At 38.2% G+C, this 19,804-nt stretch overlaps 1 protein-coding gene and 1 long non-coding RNA gene across 3 annotated transcripts in view; one reads left to right on the forward strand and one right to left on the reverse strand.

The window, feature by feature from the left end:
• Window positions 1–8,008: 8,008 nt before the first annotated feature.
• On the forward strand, window positions 8,009–10,943 carry LOC127529465 (uncharacterized). The gene is made up of 2 exons (XR_007936134.1): window positions 8,009–9,185; window positions 9,223–10,943. It is a non-coding gene; the product is annotated as an uncharacterized LOC127529465 (long non-coding RNA).
• Window positions 10,944–12,213: 1,270 nt separating this feature from the next.
• The window catches only part of b4galt2 (UDP-Gal:betaGlcNAc beta 1,4- galactosyltransferase, polypeptide 2), a 623,387-nt gene continuing 615,796 nt past the window's right edge, over window positions 12,214–19,804 (reverse strand). Inside the window, exon 7 of one of the 2 annotated variants that reach the window (XM_051933145.1) lies at window positions 12,214–13,038. In XM_051933145.1, the coding sequence (XP_051789105.1) occupies window positions 12,888–13,038 (151 nt within the window). In that variant the 3' untranslated portion in view covers window positions 12,214–12,887. The remainder of the gene's footprint in view (window positions 13,039–19,804) is intronic. The other variant, XM_028811284.2, reaches the window with a different exon arrangement.

Raw genomic sequence — 19,804 nt, forward strand, 5'->3', positions numbered from 1 at the left:
AAAACTTGTCTTTAGATTAGAGATGCAAAATGTATGAATCCTAAATACTGCTTTAGCATTGTTTTGTTTTTTTTAAAGAAAGAAATATACGTATTGAACTACCAATTTCCACTCTCATACTATATGTGTCATTAAAAAGCATCTTGAGATAATTAGTGGTCAACATAATGTTACAAATGCTCTTTTTGCTAATATATTTTGTGATATACGTATAACGATAACATAGCAACCACCAAAACATGTATATAATGTAGCATACAAAATAAAATGAAATAAAATCAGGTTGAAATCACTAGTTATACTTTGCACCAACCAATTTTTACTACAGGTTTATTTAGCTTGTGGTGCGCTTACTTGTTCCTTGAAGTGTCACACCAACGTGGGCCATTTATTTCTTAACATCATCTATTATGAGATTTATTTGCAATAAAGCTTTTAACAATAATAATAAAAAAAAAAAGAAGAATCCACTTCTAATTGCGAGCCAACATTCATGCTAACCTGTTGTCCACATATCTCTGATTATTCGACAGTTGATTGTTTTCATTTACCGAAGAAATATGGAGTCCCTGCTTTTACGGCACTAGCTACCCCTCCAACTGAAATCAAAATGTTTTCTATCCGTTCAGAAGTACAACAGGAGATTTTTGTTCCAAGACATGCTGTATTTACTGTAAGTTGTGGTGATTTTTATTTCTTGAGTGCCGCTTGTCTTTTGCATAGAGAGCACCCATACAGTGCCTTCAAAAAGGTTTCTTCCACCACGCTTTTCTCTATTTTTAATATGAAATAAAATTTGCACTTCTTTCCTCAGTGATCAACACACGTTTGTGCACCGTCTCTAACAAAACGTAGAATATTGAAATTTCAATACTCTACACAAAATGAATGATATCAGTATCAGATTAAAAAAACAGTAACAGTAATCCCAAATTTGCTTAAATACAATATACTGCCTAAACAAATTTCAAAATTTATAGCTGTACTCCAGCTATGTGGGAAACTAGTGAATCACGGGCCTATACACATAAAGCTGTCGGCGAGGCTGAATTCAGAGTTTCCTTATCCAGTACGGTACCAACTTTGAAAAGAAACCTTCAGGGGTCTTCTAATCACGCAAGAGTTCTGACTGAAGAGGAGCACAAGTCTGGGGAAGGGTAGAAAACTATTGATGCTCCAAATGACTGTCTGCCGTTCAGCCAAATTTCACCCCAAATGACTCAATCAGTGACCAGTAAATTAGCTAGTCTCAAAAAACGATTTTGTCAGAACCTACTTTTCTAAGCTTTATGGCAATTTAGTTGTAGTGTGTCTTTTCGTGAAGTATTACGGGGTAACAGCGTCATTTTGCTGTTGGAACGTGCTGTGAACAGAGAACAGCCAGTCAGACTTTAAGAGAGAGTGAAGACAGGAATTTTGGCTTTTACAGTAAAGTACTGAATCTGAAGAGTCGTAATGTGCATAAACTGGAATGGCAGACATAACACCAATCAGCCACAACATTAAAACTACCTGCCTAATATTGTGTAGGTCCCCCTCGTGCCTCCAAAACAGCTCTAACTCCACAAGTCCTCTGAAGGTGTCTTGTAGTACCCAGCACCAAGACATTAGCAGCAGATCCTTCAACTTCTGTAAGTCAAGAAAAGGGTTTCCATGAATTAGACTTGTTTTCCAGCACATCCCACAGATGCTCGATTGGATTGGGATATGGTGGCCCAGTCAACGCTTTGAACTCTTTGTCAGGTATGTCAAACCATTCCCAAACAATTTTTCCAGTGTGACATGGCTCATTAAGAGACCACTGCCATCAGGAAATACTGATGACATGAAGGGTGTATGTGGTCTGTAACAATCTTTAAGTAGGTGGTACATGTCAAAGTACCATCCACATTAATGGCATGACCTTAAGGTTTAACAGCAGAACACTGTCCAGAGCTTGCCTTCTCCCCATGTAGCATCCTGCTGCCATCTCTTCCCCAGGTTAATGAAGTGCACGCCCTCAGCTGTCCACCACACAATCTAGAAGAAAACAAGATTTATCAGAACAGACCACCTTCTTATATTGCTCCATGGTGTAGTTCTGATACTCAGGTCCCCATTGTAGGTACTTTCAGAAGTGGACAGGGGTCAGCATGGGCGCTCTGACTGGTCTGTGGCTGCGCCGACCCATATACATTAAACTGTGTGTTCCAACTCTTTTCTCTCATGGCCAGCATTACATTTTTTAGCAGTTTGTGCAACAATAGCCATTCTGTGCGATTGAACCAGACAAGCTAGCCTTCACTCCGCATATGCATCAATGAGCCTTGGGCACCCATGATCCTGTCACTGGTTTGCTGGTGGTCCTTCCTTGGCCCACTTTTAGTAGGTGCAAAGCACTGCATACTAGGAACACCACAAAAGACCTGCCGTTTTGGAGATGCTCAGACCTAATTGTCTAGTCATTACAATTTGGCCCTTGTCAAAGTCGCTCAGATCCTTACACTTGCCCATTTTTCCTGACCCCAACAAATCACCATCAAGAACTGACTGTTCACTTGTTGCCAACTCCTTGACAGGTCCCACTGAAACAAAATGATCAATGTTACTCACTTCAGCTCTCTGTGGTTCTAATGGTTTGGCTGATTCGTGTACACGTTGCCCATCTGAACTTAGACTGTAAGGAAAGAGAAGTGCGTCTTCTGCAGAAATGTAGTGAAAAGTCAAGCAAAATGACACCTTTTATTGGATAATTAAAAAAACTACAATATGCAAGCTTTCGAGGCAACTCAGGCCCCATGCAGAAATGAAAAGAGAACTTTGTTTAATGGGTTCAGACATTTTGGTTAATGGACACTCACTGTCTGACTATGGATGGTGAGTGTGCTTGTGTTTAGTACTGCAGCTCACATTTTTAATTAGAAAAAGAAAAAATAAAGAAGAATTTGCCCTCACTGCTTAGTAAACAATTGCTCTGTTAGCTTAAGAGGCAAATGTGCGGATCTTATGTGCAAACTGGTTAAGCATGTTAGCTTTGCATCTTCTTTATAAACATGAACATTTTATTAGAACTGGGGCTTCTACTTATGACAAGCATTTTATTTTCTTATATTATGGATACATATTTTGTGTGCATGTTTTATTAATTTAAAAACATATGCTTTAATGGGATTTTATTTATGGTCACTGTATTATGGTTAGTATTTTTATGGTCACTGAACAATAAGCAAACAGCATTTCATTTTGTTAATAAAAATAAAAAGATAACACTGACAGTCTGCAATTTAATTATAAAAATACCACTTTAATATAAAACATAAAGCTTCTACATGGCTAGCTATGTAGGAGCTTAGTGTAAAAAAAAAATTAGGGGATAAAGAAAACAAATCAGTATCACCCCTACAAAGGTCTGATCAGAGCATCCCTATAAAGAACAATTCAAAGACATTCAAGGTCTCTCGACACTCAGTGCAGCCCACTGTAAAGATGTGGAGAAATGAAGAAAACACCGCGTAGATCGGCCTATAATTCTAAACTTATCAGGGAGAGCTGCATTTTCTAAAATATCACACAGGAGAAAATGTATAATATTTGTGGTGCAAATTAAATGGTATGGTGATGTTGGTAGATTTGCCATACAGGTCAGCAGTAACAACTAGCTATCTTGTCAGGACTGAAAGAAGGATGAACAGGATGAAAAGACAGTGAATGCAGGACAAATCTGTGTTTCAAAAGGAAACTGATTCAAAGCATGCTGCCATGGCAAAACTTCAGTAGATTAAAAACTTAGAAAATAAATATACAGTATTTGAGTTCCCAAGATTGGGGGGTTGTTTTGTTTTTTTTTTATAGTGAGGATGAGAGGAATAGAACCTGCCACTGTTAAATATGATTTCCACCCAAGTTACATTAGAACTTGGGTGGAAGGAGTTTTTATTCAGCTCAATTACATAAGTTGTGGGTTATTACCTCAGAGGCCCTTGCGTTCAAAGCCAGCTTTGCCATGTCAGGATGTGAACCGGACCCTTAAGCGATTTCTTGCTGGTAATATCAGGTTCGATTTTGAATGGAATAACCTCTTTAGTGTTACAGTTTTTCTCAAAAAAACATGTAAAAAGCATTGCATTTTTTTGGCAGTTTTATTAAATCTCATCTTTCTACCATAAAATATGCAAAACACTAAAAGTACAAAGTCAGAAGTGTAGAAAATATAATGATACAAATACTAATAATGAATAATAATAATATAATAATAACATGAACACACTGCACATGTGCGAAGTGACGCGAGTGTCACTTTCGGATACAGTAACCATTTCAATTTCAGTGCCCTGAAGACAAGTTCACTTTGTCATCACTGCTGATGAGAGGCATTTCTTACCAAACACCATTATGAAGCTAGGAGAAGACACATCTACGCTGCTGCCCGTGTTCGCCACTAACGCTGTTGGCATTTTTACTGCCCAAGTAACCCTCACGTGTTAGGTGAGATGCGTCTATGCCGTTGCTCGAGTGACACTCAAGACTAACACTTTTAGCACTGATTTTACAGCCTGAGTGATGCTTGGGCCTAACGCTAAGGAGGTTAATGGTTAGGACTCTATAGAAGATCTAAAAATTGCCACCTGTTCCAAATAAACTGACACAGGTGGAGCAATTTTGTAAGAAGGAACACATAAATGTTGCTTCACTGCGATGAACAAGGTCAGAGAAATGTTTTGGGAGAGGCGTCATGAAAAAGAACATGTGTCTCATAAATTGAATTTATCGGTCTAATCCATCAAAATCCTACCCAAGCTGTAAAGGTGGAAAAAAACAGGTCTGAATGCTACTTCAAGGCACTGTAAGCAAACTATGGATTAACATGTTAAAAATAAATGTATTAAACTGAAAAAAGAGAATCAGAGCCTAAGGACTGATCAGCTCTAATCCAGTAGCTGACACCACTTAGACACCTTCACAGAAGTGAATCAAGCGAACACTGGGCTGCAGTACAGCACACTGTAATTCAGCAGAAATGACTTCTCCAGGGGAGTACAAAGAAGAAAATGACCACAAATCTATAGACAATGCATTTGACATATTTCCATGGACATACTTATTTAAAAGGATTTTGTTTAAAATATCTGCTGATACTTTCCTTTTTTTTGGATAAGCCTCCCCTTGCTTTCCAAAACATGAAATCATCATTTCAATAATAGTTTCCTTTCCAATGGGAATGTCCCCCTTTTTTGGTGGGGGTTTGGGGCTACTGAGATCAGTCTTATTTAGAAGGCATTGAAGACTTTTCAACCCATTCTCCTGTTGGGAGACACAGTGATGCCATACCTGCACTACAGCCAGATAAATATCCAAATAGCAATACTAGGGAAGATGCCCGAGATCTTCTGGAATGACCAGCTCTCAAAAACTATACAACCATAAGCAATGCCACTGAAAGACACCTCCTTAGTACAAAAAAATGAGATGGTTACTGAAAAGCACAACACCAACACTCCCTCGATAAAGTATTACCTTGCACACTGTGCTAAAATCAGTCATTGAGAACATCAGGCAGAAAAGTCAGCCTCTGGGCTACCAGTAATTCATAGGACACACCTCAAACCTTTGGGGAAAAGAGGACTTTAAAGTACCTGGAGAAACCTGATACAAACACACAAAGAAAATGCAAGCTCACTTTAACATGAGTGTTGCAACTATAAAGGCAATACATGCATTGCTGATTCAGGTAAGCCTTGTGTGTGAGGTCATAAGACTTTGTAACTTTCCATCTAAAATGTTCACCTTGATACAGTGCCATCCATCTCAACCTTGGAAGGTCTGATAAGCTAAAAGAACATGTCATAGCCTGAGCTGCTTGATTGTGCCTGTGTACACCTGAAGGTCGACAAGACTGAACCAACAGACGTTTAGCCAAACAATGATTTACCCAAGGAGAATTTTTCAAAACAACCTAGTAACCAGTCACATGTTGTAAACAACATTATAATGTTAGTAAATGGCAGATGCATGCGAGTTAAGCAGCAATTCTGAAGCTTCCCTACATGTAAACTGAAGTGAGTCACACATGCAACCTGAATCATGACAGGGACAAGACCCTCCCCACTTTGCAAAATTTGTGCAGGACAATTTTGAAAGCCAGATGAGCGAGGACCATCAATGTTACCATGGGGCTTCCACAATGGATTATTATCCCTGGAAGGAGAAATGACGATTGAAAACCTGCTGATTGAGTATCCTTTTGTGTTATATTCTCGATCAGTAATTTAGAATGGGTGCCTTTACAGGCCTAACTCATATTCCTCTTCCACAGCAACTTCAAGATCAGGATGCAGGTCACCCCTGTGTATTACAGTCACAGACAGTGAAACCCTAGAAGCTGAACAAAGGATTCTGCAGGTATAAAGACAACAGTGCTGACTGTGGTGCCACCTCACTATGATTATCTAGTAAATCCCAGATATTCCTCTGGACAACTACAGTGTGAACATAAGAATGTAGTGCCAAGGTGAAAAAAGGCAATAGAAAGAAAAATGTTTTTAATAATCAGATAAGTTGAGGTCAACACCAAAAGTGGCTATATGCCTATTAACCAGATTAAATGCATAACAACCTAACTTGTAGTCAAAAAGAGATTCTTTGCCCTGAATTGCTAAATCAGTTCCAAACACAACAAAAGTTTTGTGAAATTAAAATCCACAATCTCGGATAATGTGAATACATTCTTATAAACCTTTGCGTCAGTGACGTTATCTGGCACAACTTCCATGATTGTGCCAATAAGCAATAAATTATTGCATAACAGCAGTGTTACCACAAGGTACTTTCAAAAGGCCTTAAATTGACAAACTCTACATTGCCAAATTCTACATATTCTAAAATCCAAAAAGCGAAGGAAAAATTAGGAAGGTACATTCAGCCAACGCAAAGAATATTTTTTAAAAAGTAGTTTCAAATCACAACAAAGAAGAGACAAAGACCTGGCACAGGCTGGTGACCTGCTCTTGAGATAAGACAAGCAGGAACCAAAGGAAAGAGTAGATAAGAAGGATAAAAAGTAAAAAAAATCAGTCCCTGTTCTGGTTTTGAGTGAAAAAAAGATGACTAATAATATTTTTCAACAAGAATACGATTCTACAATGTCAAAAATCACAATTATCTAAACTTTCCATATCGCTGTGACAGTCCAGTTCCAATCCACAGAGTTCTACTTAAAGGTTTTCTACTTCTTCTACCACAGCAAAAAAAACCTTGTTTATGTTTACCCCCAGAAAAACAAGCCAAAAATGTTAAATTTTTTTAAACAAGAAAAATTGTTATTAAGTATAACAGAAAAATATAAAGACCAAAATGTCAAAATAAATACAGTAGAAAGCTAAGTCTAGTGTCCACTTCTGTATTGAAACAGTAACCAACGCACGGCCCAAAGTTGCAATAGGGACAGTAGAGCCGTGTCTCCTTTGTGCACTTTTCTAATAATATTTTTTCTGTTGCTTGCAGATGAGAGGGTAGAATTTCAGTGCCTGAACTGCACAATCAACATACCCCTTGTGTTACTGTAGGCTACCACAGTGCAAGGCTTAATGACTTCAAAATTTCCTGACATGAACATTGACGGTTGCAACATTGTGAACAGTACTTAGGGGGCTAACATCTTTGTTGTCCTTGTACCTGATTGCAGTCATTTTGCCACTGTCACACCACTGTGAAGCTTCGCACTACTGAAGTCAACAGGTATATCATGGCGGTTTAGTCGTACAGTGCCATATGCATCAGTCTCACAATCTGTGTCAAGGTCTGATGACCGGGTTCACATCGCCATCACTATTGCTTCATTTGGGCAATGAATCGGCTTATTCTAAAACTGGCTTTATGTTTTTAATTTTATTTTTGGTTGAAGGCTTCAACACACTCATGAATATTGAGGAGGTACCATAGAGTTATCATAAAGTGGCATAACTCTTAGAAGTAGATGGCAGCAGAATACTGTACCAAGAGTTATTTGGGCATAACTGTGTAAAGTGGATTGCTACACTCTGACTCGGTCTGACTCGGGCTTAACTGAATTTACACAGAATTCCAAGCCCGAACCATGTATGATGTTAATGCCAAGGAGGTTAAAAAGTGTGAAAACCACAAATCAAGTTTTATTTCTTCTAACTCTCAATGTCCAGGGTGTATCAGGAGATCCAGCAAGCAATACTCCAGGTGTTTAACCTGGGTGACACAGCAAAGAAGGCGGCATACAAATGTATGGGGAGTCTGAGTTGGAGGGTTTATAAAACAGCAAACTTCACTGCAACTAGAATGTTAAAATAAGCAAAAAGGAGCAAATGTGATTTTTATAATAGCAATTAATTTAGTTGAGCATTTATAGTACTTGTTTATGATCTAGTATACCACTTTAATATAATAGATAACCATATTTTAAATATTTATAGTTAACAGAGAGGTTTACCTGGATTGTTGCAATAAATTGCACAGTGATTAATTTTATTTTCACAAAAGCATCGTACAAGTACCTTGGATATAAATATCTTGGTAACATATCACTAAAAGCCGGCACAATGCATTCCTTTACGCAAACCTAACAAAATGCATTGAAGCTGCTGAAATAATTTTGTAAATACAACATTTCTGCACACATCCTAAATTTTTATACACTTAAGGATTACAAGTTCAAAACCATTTATTGAACTAACTGACCTAAAGAATACTTCACATTTCTCTCCTTCAAAGTTCTCCACAGGATACAGATAACATTTAAAACCACAAGATACTGTGTGTAAGGATGGGAATGACTCAGTACAACATTTAGAAACCGAGTTCTGTTGTTACGTTGCTGAAAGGGTCATTGACTTTGGCCTCAGCCAGTGTCCAGGAGCGGACAAAATGACAACTGCGAATGCCAAATGGGAGGGCATCCCGTCCATGAGAAAGGAGGGTTTCTTACCTGGACAGAAGATCCCAGGTGGGTGGACAGGCATACTGTCCAAATTGCTTACAGTGCCTTTCCTGGCCGGGATAAAATGGAAAGACAGGGAAGGAGAGTCTATGTAGGCTGTTAATTCACCCAGTATGCCAGGTGGCAACTTCCCTTGGGCAGAGCTCCCTTCATACTCCTGCAGGGCACCATGGGACATTTAGTGTTAGGGAACAACCCTGTCAGGGTGTGTGGGTGCCGGTAGAGGGATACTGTAAGAAAGGTGCATACCTGGGAAGAATGCTCCATCTGACCCGGAGATGCTTCCAGGCTGTAGTCATTTGGCCCCAGAAGTACTCCCGGGTCCTGGGATGAAAGGAGCAACCCAGCCTCATCCAGGTGAGCTGAGTCAGGAGGACGTGGACAAAGCTCGCCTGGAGAAGTGACAGAGGAGTTATTGTTGAGAAAAGTCTGTCTGAGGAGGACCGAAGCCTGTATAAAGTATCGGAATTAATAAAACATCACATTTACTGAAGCCTTGACTGTGTGACTGCACTTGTGTTTTGGGCTTGAGGAGCTGCAGCACCCTCTAGTGTACACATAATGTAAGTCAGTCTGATGCATCAAAATGGAAAATACCCTCACAATCTGACAAAATTAAAGTTCATTATTTTGCATGAATAAAATATAATGGCGAACTATAATTCAAATGAGGCTAAAGTCACAGGTAGTATGCTGTATGCATCATATTAATGTTGCTTGTTTCATTTTTCAGCTGAAGAAAGACCAAAGTCTTATAATCACGAAAGAAGGTTCAAAAGTTTATCCATCCTTCTTACACTTTTCCACTTTTTCCTCATCACTATTCTGCCAGAGAAAAAAAAATCATGTCTATCTGAAAGTTTGCATCTTCAGAAATTCCTGAACCGCTTATGCTCATGCACAGAGCTGATTACATTCTGAGCACCTCTAGTTACCTCCTTCCAGTAGCTGCCATATAAAGTGCCAACAAACTGCAGCAAAAATTGATATCTGAATTTTTTTTTTAAATAAAAAATCTGAAACAAATAAATAATGGTTATATGCACCAGTCTGGTACACGAAAATATCACCATTACACAAAAAATTATAATTATTTTGCTTATTCCACTAATAAATGGCCACACATATTTCAAATGAGGCTACCATCATTTTAAGATGCTATATACAGCTTAAGTTAAGGTTAATAGGATTACCATATTTCCTGAGCCAAAAAAAGAGGATACAGAAATAAAAAAAAGTCTTTCTCCATATAATTTTGAAGTTTATGTCCATGTAGGCCTGGGGACAGGGGGGTGTGGATGCCCCGGCGAGGATATTTACTTATTAACTCCCCTAATGCGCACTTGGTGCTGCTGCTTATCGTTTGAGAACCACTGATCTATTGTATCACCTTTGTGGGGTCATCTAATATTTGTTAAGAATAAAATTTAAAATAAAAAAAAGGAAGTGAAGTAAAGTGAAAAAAGTAAACTAGGTTGGGAATGATGGGCCGCAGTGTGAAAAGCACAGGCAATCTGGAAATTTTGTTTAAAAAAAAAAAGAGGACATGTCCAAAGAAATCTTTGGTAACCCTAAGTAGTTTATTTTTGTCAGCAGATCCACTGAGAATTAAAATATAACAGATCTCAAATCAAAGAACTGTCTCTCCTGTCTTCACTGCGACACTTCAAGTGAGCTACATAATCCTTACACGTTATGAGGCACTACACTCTTTTCTTCTTTCTAACAAAAAAAAATGTACTTTTATGTATTAAAATATTATAATTGTTATTAAGATTTTTTTAAGTTCATATCTGAATTATTAAACACGGTCTAAAAAATGTATTTCGCTTGTCTGGTGCACGGAATGTTAGTTAAATGCTACAGTTTCTTTTAAAAGGTTACAGTAGTGTAAATAGGGCTGCTGTAACTGTAATGCAGTCACCACTGAAGCTGGGTTACTTTTGACCACAAAAGGCGATTGTATAAGTTTAGGCCTCACACTAGAAAACACAGAAAAGAAACATTAAAGACAGGAGTACTTGCAAAAGAACTCATTACACGGAAGATAATAAAAGTATCACCTCCAGACTGTAGTGTTCGAGCCACTTTAGACTTCCATATTATGGCACAGTTTGCCCACACCCAAATTATTTGAACAGAATGACAACAGTGTTCTAAAGTATGGATAAATGTTATTTGGTTCAGAATTTCTGATATATTTACTGAAGCTGTCCCGAAATAAAGATACAGAAATATTACAGAAGAAAAAGAAGTATTAACCATCTACAGGTAAAAATTCTTCAAAACCAAAGCAGTTTTAATATAAACTGTCAAACGCTGCAACTATTTGAATTTTAGACAGTGTTGTTTTGCCAATACAAAAAAAAAACAGGTCTTACAACATATCACTGTACAGAAGAACACAGTTAGAAAAAATCTCCCACAATGCAGCATTGCCAGTCTTGTATGCCCCTTGTAAAAATTCCAAAGGCATCAGTTTGGTGTTTAGGCAGTACAAATTAAAACCAAAAAAAATGAAAAAGAATTAGTCTGAAAAAGCGGATTTTAGATGTTCAAGCAATTCTGTCCTATTTAGTGTCGATTCATTTATAAAAATGCTATGTATTATTCTGCACAAATATTTTTGTCAGCAATTATCAATAACATAGTAAGATAAAAAAAAAGGTGGACAAAGGAAAAGAAAAGAATCCAGAATTTACTGACTGTATCATTCCAGACACCCACACTGTATTGTTATTCCACCGAGAACTAGTACTTTAAATGAAGCACAATCATTTTTCACATAAAAGTCTCTGTATTAAATGTGAAAAGAGACAATTATATTTTACTCTGATAATTCATCTACTGTACATTTTGAAGAAAAAAATAATAAAGGAGAAATGGTACCTGTCAAAAGTGATCTCTTTCTGGCCACCCTTCCTGCCGATTGTGCCAATTTCTTCATTGTAATCTACTGTACATTAAATGCTGGCCAGCTGCTCCCATCGGTTCTTAGTGACCTGTACATTTTTGACAGAAAATGCTGGACTGCTTTTTAATTATCTATACCTTACTAGCTGAAAGTTATTTTCCGCCTCATTATGGTCAGCATTGTCTTCACATACTGAAAATAATACTAATATCAAAAAGATCAACCACTGATGCACATTCATTTTAGTATTAAGAATACAGTCATAATAATAATAATAATAATAATAATAATAATAATAATAATAATAAAGCAAACTAATAAAAAGAAACCAAGCAAACAAAATATTTTTAAACAGATCCATTAAGAAATATAGGCTGGCCGTGGTTATGAGATTTTAGTTTTCATCTATAACAATAAAAAAAAATCTGCTCAACTGTTACACCAAAAAAAAAATTCTAACATTTTCTTCAAATGAATAGAAATGAATTTTTTTGTATTATAACAGGTTCTGGCTTTAATAATAATAATAATAAAAAAAATAGATCTGTACAGATTGAACTTGTTACAATTCAGGTGGAACACCCTGCTGTGATATTATTTGGAGTTACTGTACAGCAGAGACTTCACAGTAAAATAAGAAAAAGAACAGAAAAAAAGTAAAGCACTTGTAGTAAGATATGCTTTTCGAGATGCTTCCAGTTTTCAGGGTGGTGATCACTGCAAAGAACATTAGCTCGAGAAATAGCAGTTACAATGAGAGTTAGCTCCTGGTGGACAGTAGCTCTAGGTCGATAAGCAAATGGCCTTCTGATACGCTGCACAAAACACGTGGTTTGTGCTGTCCCCTTGGGGCCTATAGTTCCCCCTCTTCCTGCATCAAACCTCAGAACTTCAGGCATTGGTTAAGGCTTTCCTGTTTCGACTGCTCCCCTGATTGACAGGAAGAGAGGAATACTGCAGGAGTGGGTACTTGGTTTGCTTGCCATTGAAGAATCAGAGGAGTTAGTCCCTGGATTTCAGAGGGTAGTCCTATCCTCTGGGTGACCTTGGAGGAGGTTTGCCGATGTCCACAGTGACATTTGTGTACAAAGGGTACTTTGTGACCTGTAGCAAGCGGTACTGAAGTGAATTTATTCCATCCCGCTTCATTGTTGTCTTTGTATTCTGTATTTTGTTAAACCTGAAAAGGAAAAAAAAGGACACACTTATAATAATGACTCTAATGCAGCAAAGTAATATTTTCAAGTCCAAGAAAAAGATTTCAATTTTATGTACTTTAGCAACTGCTTTAATTTTAAGAATGCAGGCAGTATTTTAAATAAATACATTTAGTATAAGAAACATTGGAAGAACAAATTGTCTGCCGCCAATTATTTTCTTTTCACTTGACAGACTGGTTGTCTAGTTTTCATTTTTTTTTTTTGTAAGAAATAAAATTATTCTATTCCCTTTTTTTATTGAATGTGTAACAGTGTTCAGTTTCTTTTTTAAACATGAATGGCACAATACCCTGCCATTTAGATAAGTCTCCATTGAATGCTTTCAGTTGTGCCGCTTACCGGCAGCATTCAGCCACTTTATTTCAATTATACTTAATTTTCTGTCATTTACTGACTCTTTTGGCATCACTTTTAAGAATTTTCCATTGTACTGTGTTAAATTGCATGCACATGAAGTCAAAACTAACATCTTTCATTATTATGTGTGCTGTAGATAGAACATCTCTCTCCCAAAACTGAATACATTAATTAGGATTTAAGGCTGGCTGTCCAGGTATGCAGTCGGGTATGATGGGAGATCCACTGTTATAACATCATTCAAAGATGTGGGACACAACTATAGATGTTAAATATATACACATACTGTAACAATAAACCAGCCATTCTTCTGTAAAACTAACCTGATCCAATTACAATAGTCATCTTTTAAATGTTATAACTATGCATTATATATACACACATATATGCACTACCAGTCAAAAGTTTTAAAACACTTCACTTTTTCCAGTTTTTCTTCAAATTTAATCAGCTGAAATGCAATAAATGGCCTTAAATGGCGAAAAGGTGAGCAGTAAACTGCAAGAGGTTAAAATTTAAACTTTAGGTTAGCAAAAACTGAAAAAAAGGAAATTTAAGAATATTACAAATGGGCCTTCTACACGGAACAACTCCTATGTTACAACCTACAGATGTTTTACCGCAATTAAAATAAATTAAGCCTTGCAGGCTGAAGCAAACAATTTGAACAGGTGTCCCAATTTCTGTTGATTACTTAGAAACACTGTGTCTTAAGGCAGAGTGAGAACAGACTGTGTTGCTACATCCTCTGAAGTACTACATGGACAATATTCCAGTGATAATGGCAAGAAAATGGCAATTAACAAATGAAATGAAATGGAGCATTATTACCCTTAGAAGTGCAGGCCTTTTGATTAGAGAAATTGCAAAAAATATCAAAAGTGTCAGTGAGTATGGTGTATAACACAATCCAAAGGCAACTGGAAATTGGAATAAACTTTGATAGGAAGAGATCTGGCAGACCCAAAGTTACAATCTAAACAGAACACAAGTTTCTGAGGGTCACCAGCTTGCATGATTGGCTCAAGTCTTGGTTTCTAATATGAAGAGGAGACAAGGCGAGAGGTAGTTAAAAAGCCATTCCTTAAAGGACAAAATAGGGGTGTGACGATGTGGGTTCCGCTCCATGCTCCCATCTTCCTTCTGGGAGACTCTTGAACCCAACACTGTCGGTAATGTCACCGATGAGTTGGACTGTGAGGCACAACAATGAAGCAAAAGGGATGGTGCAAAAAGTGCTTTTATTAAAAACAACAAAAATCAAAGTGTCCAAATAAATACTGCAGTGCTTCAGAGTTAGTAAAATAAAAACGAGTTAACAGTGGAGGTTAAAAACACAATTGAAAAAAATCCTTTTCAAAACCCGAGGTTAAAATAATGGCTAGAAGCAGTCTTTTAAAACAAATCCCGGTGCCTTTCTACTGGTGACTCCCCTGATTCTCCCGTCCAGGCTATGCACCAGGAGAGCCACCCTACCTGCAGCTGACCTTCTTTCTGTCTTCTTCTGCTGGTCTGTTCGCTTCGCCGACCCCTGGCTCCGGTGGGCTTCACCAGTCTGTGACTTGGGCTCCCCAGCAACCAGGTCTTTCATGCTGGGGCTTCACTACCCAAGTCCCGACTCCCGCTGCCTTCTCGGCCTTATGTGGCAAGCCATCCTCCTTCCGGTCACTCCCGCTCCTCACTAATGCTCAGTGGGAGCGACCACTACCGACTGCTCCTGCGGTGCCAGCCAAACACCCCACAAGGGCTCACTGTCCAGCTGCCTTTCTCACTCAACAGAGAGCACATTTGCTTGCTCATACACCGGCTTTCTCCTCCCTGCTTCCTGCCTTCTTCTTTTTCTTCTTCTCCTATAACCTCCGTTCATTCTCCTTTTTCTCTCTCCCCCAGCCACCTCGCGCTTCTAATATTTATCACAGGGACGTGGATCAGGTGTGGCAATTAGCAGCTCCCGGCATCAATTATGGATGCGCACACATCACAAATTCACCCAGGAACCGCTCCTGCCACACTACCACGCCCCCTCTCTCAGCCGCGAGTGTGGCGACTACTTATTTAGAAAGTGGCCTTTTTGACTTGAGCTGTGGACCCGCTACACCACAAGGGGTGTAAGAGCCATTTTCATAGTTATTTAAGATTCATAAATATTTTACTATATGACAAAGCATAATCTATGGGAGGTTCCTAAAACCATAGTTTTATATATATAAATTATTATATTTTATAAATTATTATATATTATATATAATATTATATATTATTATAATATTATATATTATAAATTATTATATTTTATAGTTTTTTTTTAACCATAGGGTGAGAAGCTCAGTCATCCGGGAGGGGCTCAGAGTAGAGCCGCTGCTCCTCTGCCAGATGAGGTGGCTCGGGCATCTGATCAGGATGCCTCCTGGATGCCTCCCTGGTGAATTGTTCTGGGCACGTCTAACCGGGAGGAGGCCCCGGGGAAGACCCAGGACACGCTGGAGGGACTATGTCTCTCGGCTGGCCTGGGAACGCCTTGTGATTCTCCCCGAAGAGCTAGAAGAAGTGGCCAGGGAGAGGGAAGTCTGGGCATCTCTGCTCAAGCTGCTGCCCCCGTGACCCGACTTCGGATAAGCGGAAGAGGATGGATAGATGGTTCCTAAAACCCCCATAAGTAGAATTGAATTGGCATATTCTTGCCATTTCTAATAGCTCTGACTAAATATTATTCTTCAGTTAGTGACAGCCTTGCCATGTGTAAGGTATAGAGGGCATATGGTTTTAAACCGTGCTTGTGCCCACGCCTATGGAATCTTTGAGTGTGTGAAGTAACTCGTAAAGATAACGCGCTTATATAAGCACAAAGCCGTACACTTAAAGCGTACAGAAGAAGAATTTAAGAACTTTTAAGTACAGAAATAACTAAAGTTTCTCAAGAAAAGCTAAGTTTAGAGAAGATACATTTTTTCCTTTATTTTTGCCTTTTATTCTATATGTGTAACGTGGATTATTTGCTTTTAACTTTCACTAAATAATTTTAAAACGAACCTTTGGACTTAGAGATTTTATTTGACACGCTTTTTACCCATGCTTGACCTCGCCTTATACTTCGGCGGCTACTAGGGGCTTGTAATAACAGCTGTGGACTACTGCAGAGTAGAAGAATGTGTTGTGGTCCGAAGAACCAAAATTTGAAATTCTTTGTTCTATAACTTTTGACCAATAGTGTGTGTGTGTGTGTAATATACTGTATATATTGTTGTACTTTTCCATGTGGAAAAGTACAATTCAACATTCACCACTAAATTCACCAGATTAAAAAAAAGTGTTTCACACTAGGTGACACTAATTAGTAAGCTCCTTTGGGAGTATACAGTCAAGGGGCTTAATTAAAAGTGAGTAGGAGCAAGAGTTGACTAAGTACACTGACGTCTGTTCTCACTGTTCTGCTGATCACCACAAGGAAAGCATACATAAAGGCAACCCCAAATCAGTTGCTACTTCCGGTTCCCGCCCTGATCCTGACCTCACTTCTGGCTCTATTCCTGTGCACTCCCCTCTTCCTCCTCTCTACATATAAAGCCAGCACACTCCCTTCCTCAGTTAGTCCCACCTTTTGAGACTACTTAGGTAAGCATATCAGACAGTGTTGATATCTGGCCTCCATCTCTACAACTTCTGCTATGCTGGGATAAGCCATGTAACACGCAACAGGATGTTACTCGACGAGAAGAAGGAGAGTGAGAAGGACTCTCTTGCTACACTTCATAATTTACAGCCTGATACCACTGGAGGGTGCCAAAATGTTGTAATGATTGGGGAACTCCTGGTTGGAGCCCTAGACCTTCTATACCTAATTGTCCTGTCATGTGAAAAAATAAGTTCAACTCATGAATATTGTAGACTTTTCAAACATATTTGAACAGGGAAACATTACACCTTCATGAAAACAGTGCTTACAGATAAAGGTGATATACAAATGACACTTAAACTGACATGGTGTTTTCATTCTTATAATCTAAATCAGTGAAAATGCTGAAATGTCATGTGGAAAAGTACAATTCAACATTCACCACTAAATTCACCAGATTAAAAAAAAGTGTTTCGCACTAGGTGACACTAATTAGTAAGCTCCTTTGGGAGTATACAAGTGTAACCTGTCCTACTTAAACCACAAATATCGAAAATCTGGGGTTCTCTTTGCTATTGACGTTTGTGGTGTCATCATGCCAAAATCAGAACTCTCTAAGACCTCAGAAATATAGATACCTATGAATCTGGCAAGGGATTAAAAAAGATTATCAACTTATTCAAAATCAATCATTCCACTGTAAGGAAAATCATCTATAAGTGGCATAGATTTTAAATGACTGGTAATATGTCTAGGAGTGGCCAGCCCAGCAAATTCAGCTCAAAAGCTGGCTGTCTGATACTAAAGGAAGTCCCCAAGAACCCTATAAAATTATAGTGGCATGGTGTCCAAAGTACATGCATCTACAATCAATAAGAGATTGCATGCAAGGTCTTTCAGAAAATAGCTATTGCCATCTAAAAAGAACATTAGAGTAAGACTACAGTTTGTCATTGAACGTACAGGCAAAGACCAGGGCGTTTGGAACAATTCTGGACAGATAAATCAAAGACAGAGTTGTTTGGCCCCAGTAACAATAGACTTGCTTGACATAAACTAAAGATAACATTTCAGGAGAAAAACCTCTTGCTAAATGTGAAGCATGGTCTTGGAGATGTTATGGTTTGATGTTGCTTTGCTCCTACAGGGCCAGAACAGCTTGTAGTCTGCAAATCAACTACGAATTCCACATCATATGAAAGTGTGACTGATAAGAACATGAGGACATCTGTCCAAAAGCTGAAGTTGAATCAGAAATGGACCTTTCAATATGATAATGTACTGAACCAAAATAGCAAATCTACCAAGGAATGGTTAAAAAAAAAGAAGAAACTGAGAATTATGGATTGGTCTAGTCATAGTCCTGATTTGAATCATATTGAAATGGAAAAACAGGCAATACATGCAAGAAACCCCACAGACATCTTGCAACTGAAGGAACTTTTCATTGAGGAGTGGTCAAAAACTTTACTGAGTTGATGACAGAGATTGGTGGGCACTTATGCAAAACGCCTACAAGAAGTCACTTCTGCTAAAGGAGGCAATACCAGCTTCCAAGACCAAGGGTGGGCTTACTTTCTCCCCAAAAAGACATTACATCTATTAATATTTCTTTTGAGTAAATAAATGATTGAATAGTCAAATTGTCCTTGTGTTTTTATTCAAATATATCACCTTGATCTACAGTTTGCCTGCTTAAAAGGTGTACTTAAATTGTTCACATGACTATTTATATTCCATACTGTATATATAAAGTATTTAATGGGGATAAAGGGTTTAATAATGTTTAAACTCATTTTATACTATTAGAAGTGACAATAGATACTCAGGCGTACTGTATTTGAGCTAAGTCTGTCTTAGTTATTGTCGCACAGGTTCAGACTTTCCGGTTAATTTTTACATTAGATTAGATCTGGCTAGATTAGATTAGATTAGATGATATTAGATTAGAGCAACTTTATTATACCCAAGGGAACATTTAGATGCATACAACAGCAGAGAAATAAAAACAAAGATTGGCTCCAGCAGACCCCCGTGACCCTGTGTTTGGATTCAGCGGGTTGGAGAATGGATGGATGGATACAGACTCACAGGACAAATAATACAATCAACTAATCAATCAATCAATAAATCAAATATTTAAATAAATAATAATTCCTGTGCAGAAACTGCAAAATGAACTTAAAGAGTATCAGTATTTAGTTTGGAACATCGGGAGGAAGAACTGAATTGCTTGATAGCAGCTGGCAGAAAAAAACAACCGAGAAGTGCTTCTTAGCACACTGTAGTGGAATGAGCCTGTGGCTGGAAGTGCTCCAAGACTGCGCCTCCTAGAGGGGATATTTCATAATGGCATCCAATTTTGTCACCATGCTGTTTTCTGCAGCAGCTTCCAATGTGTTCAGGGTTAGCTCTGTGATGCAGCAGGTTTTCCAGATGAGTTTGTTCAGGCATTGTGCATCTTTTGGTTATGTTAATAGGGCTGATCTCTTTCTGCATGCACTAAAGAAGAGCAGTTTTCTGTTGTTTTTTGTGAGTTGAAGGTGTATCAGGAGCATAGATTCATTATTAATATTCAGCGCAGTATGGAAACAATGTTTTGTCTCAAGGAAGTGGACTTAAAAAATCATGAATGACTGTATGAGCATTATAGAGTAAGAACAATCAGGTTGCCCATCCACATTCACTACTGCTGACAACACTGAATGTGCCTGTGACATCGTCTGACCAACAGGCTTGTAAGCTCTGGACTGACT

Source organism: Erpetoichthys calabaricus, chromosome 10 (genome assembly GCF_900747795.2).
Source record: "Erpetoichthys calabaricus chromosome 10, fErpCal1.3, whole genome shotgun sequence".
In the NCBI taxonomy this organism is placed as follows: domain Eukaryota; kingdom Metazoa; phylum Chordata; class Cladistia; order Polypteriformes; family Polypteridae; genus Erpetoichthys; species Erpetoichthys calabaricus.